The sequence below is a fragment of the Balaenoptera ricei genome, chromosome 3, assembly GCF_028023285.1.
Source record: "Balaenoptera ricei isolate mBalRic1 chromosome 3, mBalRic1.hap2, whole genome shotgun sequence".
NCBI classification, from domain to species: domain Eukaryota; kingdom Metazoa; phylum Chordata; class Mammalia; order Artiodactyla; family Balaenopteridae; genus Balaenoptera; species Balaenoptera ricei.
Genome location: NC_082641.1, coordinates 154304446 through 154317192, shown reverse-complemented (window position 1 = coordinate 154317192; position 12747 = coordinate 154304446). Strand labels below are relative to the sequence as shown.

At 40.4% G+C, this 12747-nt stretch overlaps 1 protein-coding gene across 1 annotated transcript; it reads left to right on the top strand.

The window, feature by feature from the left end:
- The first annotated feature begins 286 nt into the window (after positions 1–286).
- THOC3 (THO complex subunit 3) lies at positions 287–10014 on the top strand. The gene is made up of 6 exons (XM_059919654.1): positions 287–610; positions 1409–1565; positions 2976–3180; positions 6619–6780; positions 6900–7000; positions 9426–10014. Exons 1-6 carry the CDS (start codon positions 344–346, stop codon positions 9587–9589), a joined length of 1056 nt encoding a protein of 351 aa, XP_059775637.1. The 5' UTR covers positions 287–343; the 3' UTR covers positions 9590–10014.
- Positions 10015–12747: the final 2733 nt, after the last annotated feature.

Sequence of the window (12747 nt, the reverse complement as noted above, 5' to 3'; positions counted from 1 at the left end):
TGTTTCTGACGGCGAACTGAGGTTTAGAAGAATTGCGTTGGTTTATTTCTTCGATTAAACAGGGATACAAATATATATACCAAGTAGTAGGTAAGGGGAAAATAAAGACCCTAAAAACCTCCTAACCGTTATTTGTAAAGGAAACTTAAAGTGGAACCATGACAATTTGAAAAGGCAAAGGCGGGCGCGCGCTGCAGGCTGGGACTTGTAGTCCCTTCTGGGTGGTCCACAGTGCGGCTGCGCGGAAGAGTGGGGCGCTCTCCCGCGCGCATGCGTGCGGCGGCGGCGGCAAGGGGGACTGCAGCTCCGCAGAGTCAGCCCAGCCGGTGTCCGGGAGCTCGGCATGGCGATCCCCGCGGCGTCCATGGGGCCCTCGGCGCTGGGCCAGAGCGGTCCTGGCTCGATGGCTCCCTGGTGCTCAGTGACCAGCGGCCCGACGCGCTACGTGCTCGGGATGCAGGAGCTGTTCCGCGGCCACAGCAAGACGCGCGAGTTCCCGGCGCACAGCGCCAAGGTGCACTCGGTGGCCTGGAGCTGCGACGGGCGTCGCCTGGCCTCGGGGTCCTTCGACAAGACGGCCAGCGTCTTCCTGCTGGAGAAGGACCGGTTGGTGAGCCGCTAGGACCCGGCCCAGGCTAGGGAGAAGGGCTTTGGTAAAGCGAGGTGTGGTGGCAAGGAGAGAACGGGGGTGAGAGTGTGGAGGTGAGGAGAGGGGAGGAGGGTGAAGGGGTGTGGAGATGAGGGGCGTGTGTGATGCGAGACAGAGGAGTGTGAGGGTGAGGAGGGGGTGAACGGGCTGGGGTGGTAGGGGGTGAAGATGGGGGTGGTGGAGAGGAGGACTGGTGGTTAGGGGAGGTGGCGGTGTGTAGGGAGTGTAGTAGTAAGGAGGTGTGAAGATAAGCGGGGAGTGTTGGTGCGGGGATAGTGAAGACCGGGGGTGAGGAGGATGGATGGATGGGCGGTGAGGAGGGTGGTGGGGGTGTGGGAGAGTGGTAGGAGGAATTGTGTGGTGGTGAGGGGTGGCTAGGAGCAGTGGTGGTGGGCTCACTGTGGTGGTAAGGAGGGCCTCTCTGAAAATGATAGGGCCTCCGTGGCAATGAGCAGGTGGGTTGGGACCCCTTGGTGGCAGAGTAAGGGTAGAAAACCAGAAAGAAGGAGGAAGGCCAGGGAGAGCAAAAGAGTAAGGGCATTGATGTGGAACCCATCCTCAGAACAGTTCAGACTGATTGGGGAGGAAGGGAGGGAGGATATTGGAAACAGTTTGGGGGAAGAGGCTTGGAAGGACTCGACTCTCTAATTACCCAAACTTTTGTTGGTCACAAGATAGCTCGGTTTAAATAAGGTTAAGAAGTTACATGGGGAGGCAGGTACATATGGGTGAAGTGACATCTGTATTCTGTTCTTTCAGGTCAAAGAAAACAATTATCGGGGGCATGGGGATAGTGTGGACCAGCTCTGTTGGCATCCAAGTAATCCTGATCTCTTTGTCACTGCATCTGGAGACAAAACCATTCGCATCTGGGATGTGAGGACTACAAAATGCATTGCCACTGTGAACACTAAAGGTGACTATTCAGAGAGTGGGCAGGAGGAAGATAAGCTACTTATAGTCATGCAACAAGCATTTTTCAAGTATCTTCTCTGTGCATGACCCTGTAGGTATGGGACATCCTGAGCTGAATAAGACAGTTTCCAGCTCCAAGGATCTTAGGGTTTAGTGCAAGGAGAGAGACATATGTATAAAAAAAAACTAACGTAATATGACATGGTCATCCTGTAACAGAGAGGTCTACAAAATAGATACCCAGAATGGAAATGCTTAAGTCTGCCTGGGGGAGATAGGGAGGGCCTCACAGAATTTGAGCAAACTCTTAGGGTAGCCATATAGATTTAGTGGTCAGGGTGCATTGGGTGGGCAGCTCTAGCAGGGAACAGCATGTGCAAAGGAATGGAGAATTTGGGAAACTGCTGATAGGCTAGAATGGCTGATCTTGGAATAAATGGCTTCGATGGTCTGGGAGAAAGTGACCTGGAAGTTGTGCAGTACATTTACAGTGTTCTTCACCATGTATTACCTTATAAACCTTGAGGCCCTTTATTAAATTTTATTGACTAAGATGTTATTGATTATAAGATGCATCAGTATTTTATGCACCATTAGGAAAGAAAATAAAGTTTTATTTATCATATAGTCATGATACACCGAAAATTTTGAGATGTATCCTCATGCATTCTAAGATACATTATAGGTAATAAAGTGTGAAAAAATATGCATCTTAGAATCAATAAAGTTGATGAAATTTTTAATTGATGTTTTCAATGTGGGCTACTGGACTTTGTTGGCAAGACTTGTACCTGGAGGTGGAATGATGTGGTTTCCCCAACTAGACAACTGGTGATATGTGAGTGATTTGGGTGGTATATGGATGAACATTAAAAACTGATTGTGTATATATTTTAATGCCTACTAGAAAAAAAGAACTAGCCCATAGGATTTATCGCTAAAGTGAAGCTATTTAAGTAAAAATTTTGGGGGGGTCAATTTTAATAAAAATCTTGAATGAAGAAAAGTATAGCTGTTACATGGATAGTACAAAAATTGTGAAAATGGCATGTGAATGACTGGCGTTTGGGAAGTGCTTGTGTAAGAGAGTTAGAGGCTTTGGTGTCAAGTCTGGGTTTAGATCTTGGCTCTGTTACTTCACAGCTTTGACACTTTGGCTCATTTCTTTTCCATTTTTTCATCTAAAATGGGGTTAAAAAGTGTCCCTTAAAGAAACGTGAAAACTAAAGGGGGAAATTTGTAGATGAATGTGCTGGACTCCCAGTTGATCTGTAAGTGGTAGTTCCCTTCTGTTGACGAGGACCTTAGTGAATGAGCTCTGGCGATAGCTCTAGTTTTTCTATGATAACAAAATAAACTTCTGGAGGATTATGGGCTAACGGTATCTTGCTGATTATATGTGGGTTCCCAGGGGAGAACATCAATATCTGCTGGAGTCCCGATGGGCAGACCATTGCTGTAGGCAACAAGGATGATGTGGTGACGTTCATTGATGCCAAGACACACCGTTCCAAAGCGGAGGAGCAGTTCAAGTTTGAGGTCAATGAAATCTCCTGGAACAATGACAATAACATGTTCTTCCTGACAAATGGCAATGGTTGTATCAACATACTCAGGTGAGGGGGTTCTAGCTTAAGGGACTGTCATATTTTTGCACTGGGTGTTGTGGTGGATACCAAGGTGAATTAGATGTGAGTCTGTCCTGAAGGACCCAAAAGTACTAATACAGTTGACCTTTGAACAACACGGATTTGAACTGCTCAGGTCCACTTATATGTGGATTTTTTCAAGAGTAAATATTACAGTCCTGCCTGATCCGGGGTTGGTTGAATCTGGGTTGTGGAACCTCGGATACAGAGGAACCGTGGATACGGAGGACCAACTAAGTTATATGTAGATTCTTGACTGTGCAGAGAATTGGCATCCCTAACCTTCTTGTTCAAGGTTCAACTGTAGTAATAAAGAATTCTAACCTCTCTTGAGCACCTTTGAGCTAGGCACCTTATGTTCTACTGAGTCCTCAGAGAAATCCTAGGGAGTCGATGGTGTGCTTCCCATTTCACAGATGAGGATCAGGGACTCAGAGTCACTAGTCAGCTGGTGAGCACTAGAAATGGATGCATTTGGAATTATAGCTAATTCGTACCCTTAAAGTCTCCACTTAAATATCACTTCCCCTCCAGGGAAGCCATCTTCACCCCCAAGGTTAGAAGCTTATTTTGTGTACTTCCTGTTGGAAGCATTTCTCATTCTACATTATAATTGCATGTTTACTTCTCTGTATCTTCTATTAGACTGTAAATTCCATGAAGGTAGGGACTGTATTTAACTTGTTTACTGTTGAATCCCTAGTGCCTAGCCCAGTATCTGCTACACAAAATTAGGATCTCAGTGAATATTCTCTAAATGAATGAAACTGTGGAATTGAAATTGAGATCTGTCTGATTCTGTTCTTTCTGTTATCTTGGGTGAGCAATGCAAGGCAGAGTGAAATAGGCTCTGTGTGAGAGGCTGGGAGTTTGCTGTAGAATCCCAAGGAAAGAAACTTATATTGATTGTGGGAGTTGGGGGTTGAAGGAGGCAGCTTCTGAGCTTGACCTTGAAAGATTAGTTGAATTTTAAGAATCAGCAAAAGGGAACTGCACAATGGACAAAACAAGTGAGAATGAGCATGATTTATTTAGAGAGTAGTTGGTAGATCAGGGTTGCTGGGAGTGGTGGCAGATAAGGTGTCTGAAGAGAGACATCCTGAAACGGGAAGATAAAGTTGAAGTATAATTTGAGACCAGGTTATTTGGGTCTGGAATTCTATGCATAGCACTTGAACTTTATTCTGTAGGCAGTGTTATTTTGTTTTTTGTTTTTAAGCTTTTTTATTAGAAAATAAAACAGATATAGAAAACCACGAAATATAAATGTATAGCTTAATGAACTATTATATGCTTAACACCTGTGTAACCCCACCAGGTCAAGACATAGTACTTTGCTGGCCACCTCAGAAGTCTTGCCATGGGCTTTGTCCTTCCTAATCAAAACTCCCTCCCCCAAAAACACTGTCTTGATTTTTATAATATTTCTTTGTAGTTTTAGCTACCAAGTGTGCATCTCTAGATACTCTAATTTTGCCCACTTAAAAAAGTTTGATATGCCTTTTAAGTCAGCTAAACTACAGTGTCCCCCTCCATCCCTCTCTTTTACTTAGAACTTAGCTGTTGAAAAAGCAGGCTGTTAACCTGTGGAGCTTGTCCCAGTCTGGGTTTTGCTGATTCCAAATGCTTGCTTATTTGTTGGAATTTAAGAGACATTTCCTCTCATCTGTTTGGTTACCCAGGAATATAGTTCATTTAGAGAAGGCAGGATAAATGCTTGATTCTTTCCCTTTGTCATTAGGTAATGAATTAGTTCTCTATCACCTCCAAAGATGATCAGCTAGGGTTTTTTAAATAAAAAAGAATCATTATGGACTCATGGATTTAAGCATGGTAGAAGTGTTTCAGTCTATCGTAATCATTCCTTATTGAAGCTCAAATTATCTTATTTTTGGCAACTGGGATCCTCTTCAAGTTGGTCCCTGAGTCTTTTTTTTTTTTTAAACTTTGGGTTTATTTATTTATTTATTTATTTATTTATGGCTGTGTTGGGTCTTCGTTTCTGTGCGAGCGCTTTCTCCAGTTGTGGCAAGCGGGGTCCACTCTTCATCGCGGTGCGCGGGCCTCCCACTATCGCGGCCTCTCTTGTTGCGGAGCACAGGCTCCAGACGCGCAGGCTCAGTAGTTGTGGCTCACGGGCCTAGTTGCTCCGCGGCATGTGGGATCTTCCCAGACCAGGGCTTGAACCCATGTCCCCTGCATTGGCAGGCAGATTCTCAACCACTGCGCCACCTGGGAAACCCTCTTTTTTTTTTTTTTTTTTGACATAGTCCTATTAGTCTTCAGTTTCCTGCTCTCTGGTATGACAAGATATGCCAGGTTCATCTTGTGTTTTTCCTGCCTCAAATCTTTAATCAGAAAATTCTCTGAGAATTCCTGGATTCTTTTACTGGAAAATAATATTGGAGCTAGGAATGTCCATATTGTTGGGTTGACCGTTTCTAGACCTTTCCAGTGGACAGAGCTAAGAAGTATATGTATTGTATATACCTTAAAGATAAAATACTTTGTGAATTCATACTGATAACTTCCAGTTAAAATCTCTTTCCTTCCAAACTGAGTGTTCTGGTTCTCAGAGATGCAGGGGATTATAGAATTTGAATATCCCGTGGTTGCTTATTACCTTCATCCCTTGTTACACATACAGATATTTCAGAGTAACAATACTACCACCACCACCACCAATCTGATTGCTTAAAATAGTAAATTTTGCTTTTTGAATATGCTTTCCTCATTCTTCCTCCATTAAAAAAAAATAGTTAATACTATATATTGTCAGATTATACAGCTATTACATATTATACCTTAAACATATATAGTTTCTACAAGAAACTACATTATTTATTGCTCATTACCAGCCTGGTAAGTCTGGTACATCTCTAGTCACTGATTGTCAAAACTCACTTTCCAGTTTTGATTCCTTAGGAAGAGTTCAGGGGAACAAGATTCCCTGAGTTCATACTTATTATAGCTTATATACTTCTAAAACTTTAAGATACTTTATTATATTGTGCTTATTATTTGAACTTTTTATAATTAATAGTTTTGCTAGATATAAAAATTTCAATTCATATATTCTTGCTGGTGTATCTTAAGTATGTTACTCCATTTTCTTTTCGCATAAAGTGTTACTGTCAAAAGTCTGATGACAATCTAATTTAAAGTCCAGTAATTTTACTACCATACGTCTTCATGTTGGTTAGTCTGGGTTCATATTCTCAAGTATGTGGTGTTTCAGTATATTGTTTGACATCTTTTTCTTTCAGGAAAGTTGTTTTGAAATTCCAGTCTTTGATATTTGTTCTGTTGTCTTACTTTCATTTTCTTCTTTAGTGTCTCCTCTTACCGTCTTAGTACCACAGTCCTCTTCCCCCCAGTTTGATTGCTGTCTGTCTTGTTTCTCAGCTACCCAGAGCTGAAGCCTGTGCAGTCTATCAACGCCCATCCATCCAACTGCATCTGTATCAAGTTTGACCCCATGGGGAAGTACTTTGCTACAGGAAGCGCAGATGCTTTGGTCAGCCTCTGGGATGTAGATGAGTTAGTGTGTGTTCGGTGCTTTTCCAGGTAAGCAACTCTGCCAGCACTTTCCTTGTTGGATAAATTCATTTTATGTCATGTTGGGTGAAACTGGGCCCTCCTCTCACTGGGTTATTTTAATGTCTCCTCTGTCTACTCTTTTATAGGCTGGATTGGCCTGTGAGGACCCTCAGTTTTAGCCATGATGGGAAAATGCTGGCATCTGCATCGGAAGATCATTTCATCGACATTGCTGAAGTAGAGACAGGTAACTACACCCTCACTACCTTAATGAGACTCCTCTGTCTTTCATTTCTGGCCATCAGGACTTCTCCTGTCATGTGTTTTTCATCTCTGCTCATTACTACTTTGCCATCATTAGCATAAATGGGTATTAGCATAAATGCCAGCATTAGCACAAACTCCTTAAGGCAAGTTTGTTTATTATGACTATTATAGTCAGGTAATGGAGGGAGCAAAGAGTTAGGAAAGAAAGGGGCAGGTCTGAAAGAGAGTGATTAAAGGAAATATTTTGCATTTTATTCAGTTTTAATTCTTCCATTATAACAAAATTTTTAAAATACAGAAAGGGAGAAGAATGAATAAATGGATGGATGGATGGATGAAAGAATGAATGAATGATCCCACCATTTAAATACAACCTCTTTTAGCATTATGGGATATTTCTATCTTTTGCCTGTATGTGGACTTAAAAAATACATATATACATTTTATAATTTAAGAAATTATCAAAATAGATGTGATTTGTTTTAAAAAGCAACAAAACAGAACTTGAAAATAGAAAAATGAGAGGTGAGTATTCATTTTACAAAAGAACTTCTCCAGATTTATTTTTTAACGTAGCTTTATTGTTTTTGGAAATACATGATACTTTATTAAAAGAATTCAAACTATATAGAAAACTTCAAAGAAAGTAAAAAGCTTGGCATTCCACGATTTAAAGAGTGCCACCCTTGATAGCATTTTGGTGAGCATTGTCAGCCATCCAGACATGCAGCTCCTTCATGTCCCCTCGTGTTCATGTGATGCAGGCATGCTCTCCTGCTGCTCCGGGGCCCTCCCTCCTCACCTGCAGGATCTTACAGCTTCTTACATGGCGATGGCTGTTGAGCTCTACTGCTGTTTTTAATGGGGTTTAGAATTCCATTGGCTATACCAGTATATACCTAAGCTGCCCCACTCTTAGATGGCTTCTGGTCTTTACACCATTATAAATGATACTGTGATGAGTATCATCTTAGTCATCCTTTTGGGTAAACCATTGAATTGGGATTGCTGAGTCCAAACCGCTCACATCTTGTCAGGAACCAAACTTCCTTACAGGAGGGTTATTGCAGCGTTTACTCTCAGCAGCAACGCATGCATGGAGTTAAAGGCCGAAAGGGAAATGGAAGGGGAGTAGCAGCCTCCAACACCATTTTTTATGTCTGTGTAACACAGAAATTTGCTCAGACAGGTAGCTATAGATTGCCAGATCCTAGCATTATGAAGAGCGGTTAACTATCCCTGAAATAGATTACTTTAAAAAAAAAAAAACTATATACAAAGCAGAAACAGACTCACAGACATAGAAAACAATCTTATGGTTTACTAAAGGGGAATGGGAGTCAGGGGAGGGATAAATTAGGAGTACGGGATTAACAGATACAAACTACTCTGTAAAATAAATAAGCAACAAGGATTCACTGTATACTGCAGGGAACTATATTCAATATCTCGTAATAACCTGTAATGGAAAGTGATCTGAAAAAAAAAGAAAAAAAAAAACAAAACCAAATCACTTTGCTGTACATGCTGTACACCTGAAACTAACACAGTATTGTAAATCAACTATACTTCAATAAAAAAACTTTTTCTTTATACACATACACACACATGTATATATGCATATGTGTGTGTGTATATATATATATATATATATATATATAAAAACAGCTTTATTCAAATACAGTTCACATACCATATAGTTGACCAGTTTGAAGTGTATAATTCAGTGTATCATGCATTTTTAAATCAGCACTACCCTGTGAACATTTTACTACATTAATCTTAACTCTAAGGTTGAAAAAAAGTTAAGCAGGACTAAAAAAAATGGCTTTGGAAAAATTATGTTTAATTTCCACAAGTAGTAAGGAAAAAGTTTTGGAAAAAGAAATCTATTCGCAAGTCATTGTGGTGTAGTAGAAAGATCTGTGGCTTTGGAAACAGGCTGACTTCCTGTGCTGGCTCTGCTGTTTCCCTTTTTTTTTTCCCTGCTGCTTCCTTGAGGTGTGACTTAGCTGTTCAGTCACCTGTTTCTTTATAAAATGGGGTTTAAAATCATTACTTGCCTTGCTGGATTGTCATTATACTTTATTAAGATAAAGTATAATCCATCTGATTCATAAGGGGTGCTGAACAAACAGCTGCTGTTGCTGTTTTTTCAGGAAGGGTAGAATCGGGTTCAGAGCACAGGCTCTTAAATTAACTGGCCTGCGTTCACCATCCTGCTCTGCCACCCACTGCCTTGTGACCCCTCTGCGCCTCAGTGTTCTCTGCAAAATGGGGTAGTAATTGTACTTATCCTATAGGGTTATTAAGCAGATTAAATGATTTAATGTAGGTAAGTACTTAATGAGTATGGTCTCTTATTATTAATGTATTGATTGGTTTCTCTATATTGATTTTTATAGGAGACAAGATGTGGGAGGTACAGTGTGAGTCCCCCACCTTCACCGTGGCTTGGCACCCCAAAAGGCCTCTGCTGGCATTTGCCTGTGATGACAAAGATGGCAAATATGACAGCAGTCGGGAAGCTGGAACTGTGAAACTTTTTGGGCTTCCTAATGATTCCTGATAGGAGGACCTGATGTATGGAGAAGGCCCAGGCAGAGGCTTCCATTGTATAGTTAATTTGGTCTGTTCTCTTGGAGTTGGTGGGCACCTAAAGTATTTATAAATTGGTATAAACTATACAAGTCTTTTGTCAGGCTGCCCATTCCGGTTTCCTTCGTATTTGTTATGGTAGCTGTTCCCGTTCCTTGCGCCCTGCAGGAGGGCTCTGCAGTGATGACACCAGCATACCTTGTCCTGTGGGGACCTCCTGTCTTTCTGCTTTTGGGGGTATGGTGGACTTTGTTGGGCTTGCTTCTGCTTGCCACCTCGTTTGAAGGGGTGGGTGAGGAAGGGTGAGATGGGGATGGAGATTTTTTATAATAAAAAAGAAATACATTTACTGTTGAGAATTGAGCATTTAATAAAACTGACTTTTTAATTATGGGACTTCTAGGACTTTAAAAATTATGGTAACATTATCATTATTATTTTCTTATTATTATTTTCTTATGTTTTTTTTAAAATTTAATTTTATTTAATTTTTTATGCAGCAGGTTCTTATTAGTTATCCATTTTATACATATTAGTGTATACATGTCAATCCCAATCTCCACTTCATCACAAGACCACCCCCCGCCACTTTCCCCCCTTGGTGTCCATACGTTTGTTCTCTACATCTGTGTCTCAATTTCTACCCTGCAAACTGGTTCATCTGTACCATTTTTCTAGGTTCCACATATATGCGTTAATATACGATATTTGTTTTTCTCTTTCTGACTTACTTCACTCTGTATGACAGTCTCTAGATCCATCCAGGTCTCTACAAATCACCCAATTTCATTCCTTGTTATGGCTGAGTAATATTCCATTGTATATATGTACCACATCTTCCTTATCCATTCATCTGTCGATGGGCATTTAGGTTGCTTCCATGTCCTGGCTATTGTAAATAGTGCTGCAATGAACATTGGGGTGCATGTGTCTTTTTGAATTATGGTTTTCTCTGGCTATATGCCCAGTAGTGGGATTACTGGGTTGTATGATAATTCTATTTTTAGTTTTTTAAGGAACCTCCATACTGTTCTCCATAGTGGCTGTATCCATTTACATTCCCACCAACAGTGCAAGAGGGTTCCCTTTTCTCCACACCCTCTCCAGCATTTGTGGTTTTTAGATTTTCGGATGATGCCCATTCTAACTGATGTGAGGTGATACCTCATTGTAGTTTTGATTTGCATTTCTCCAGTAATTAGTGATGTTGAGCATCTTTTCATGTGCTTCTTGGCCATCTGTATATCTTCTTTGGAGAAATGTCTGTTTAGGTCTTCTGCCCATTTTTGGATTGGGTTGTTTGTTTTTTTAGTATTGAGCTGCATGGGCTGTTTATATATTTTGGAGATTAATCCTTTGTCCGTTGATTCGTTTGCAAATATTTTCTCCCATTCTGAGGGTTGTCTTCGTCTTGTTTGTTGTTTCCTTTGCTTTGCAAAAGCTTTTAAGTTTCATTAAGTCCCATTTGTTTATCTTTGTTTTTATTTCCATTACTCTAGGAGGTGGATCAAAAAAGATCTTGCTGTGATTTATGTCAAAGAGAGTTCTTCCTGATGTTTTCCTCTAAGAGTTTTTTAGTGTCCGGTCTTACATTTAGGTCTCGAATCCATTTTGAGTTTATTTTTGTGTATGGTGTTAGGGAGTGTTCTAATTTCATTCTTTTACGTGTAGCTGTCCAGTTTTCCCAGCACCACTTATTGAAGAGACTGTCTTTTCTCCATTGTATATCCTTGCCTCCTTTGTCATAGATTAGTTGACCATAAGTGCGTGGGTTTATCTCTGGGCTTTCTATCCTGTTCCATTGATCTATATTTCTCTTTTTGTGCCACTACCATATTGTCTTGATTACTGTAGCTTTGTAGTATCGTCTGAAGGCAGGGAGTCTGATTCCTCCAGCTCCGTTTTTTTTCCCTCAAGACCGCTTTAGCTATTCGGGGTCTTTTGTGTCTCCATACAGATTTTAAGATGATTTGTTCTAGCTCCATAAAAAATGCCATTGGTAATTTGATAGGGATTGCATTGAATCTGTAGATTGCTTTGTGTAGTATAGTCATTTTCACAATATTGATTCTTCCAATCCAAGAACATGGTATATCTCTCCATCTGTTGGTATCATCTTTAATTTCTTTCATCAGTGTCTTATAGTTTTCTGCATACAGATCTTTTTTCTCCTTAGGTAGGTTTATTCCTAGGTATTTTATTCTTTTTGTTGCAATGGTGAATGGGAGTGTTTCCTTAATTTCTCTTTCAGAATTTTCATCATTAGTGTATAGGAGTGCAAGAGATTTCTGTGCATTAATTTTGTATCCTGCAAATTTACCAAAATCATTGATTAGCTCTAGTAGTTTTCTGGTGGCATATTTAGGATGCTCTATGTATAGTATCATGTCATCTGCAAACAGTGACAGTTGTTTTACTTCTTTTCCAGTTTGTATTCCTTTTTTTTTTTAATTTTATTTTATTTATTTTTTTATACAGCAGGTTCTTATTAGTCATCAATTTTATACACATCAGTGTATGCATGTCAACCCCAATCGCCCAATTCATCACACCACCACCACCCCCCCCCCCTCAGATTTGTATTCCTTTTATTTCTTTTTCTTCTCTGACTGCCATGGCTAGGACTTCCAAAACTATGTTGAATAATAGTGGTGAGAGTGGACATCCTTGTCTTGTTCCTGATCTTAGAGGAAATGCTTTCAGTTTTTCACCATTGAGAATGTTTGCTGTGGGCTTCTCGTATATGGCCTTTATTATGTTGAGGTAGGTTCCCTCTATGCCCACTTTCTGGAGAGTTTTTATCATAAATGGGTGTTGAATTTTGTCAAAAGCTTTTTCTGCATCTATTGAGATGATCATATGGTTTTTCTTCTTCAATTTGTTAATATGGTCTATCAAACTGATTTGCGTATATTGAAGAATCCTTGCATCCCTGGGATAATGGTGTATCAAATCCCACTTGATCATGGTGTATGATCCTTTTAATGTGTTGTTGGATTCTGTTTGCTAGTATTTTGTTGAGGATTTTTGCATCTATATTCATCAGTGATATTGGTCTGTAATTTTCTTTTTTTGTAGTATCTTTGTCTGGTTTTGGTATCAGGGTGATGGTGGCCTCAGAATGAGTTT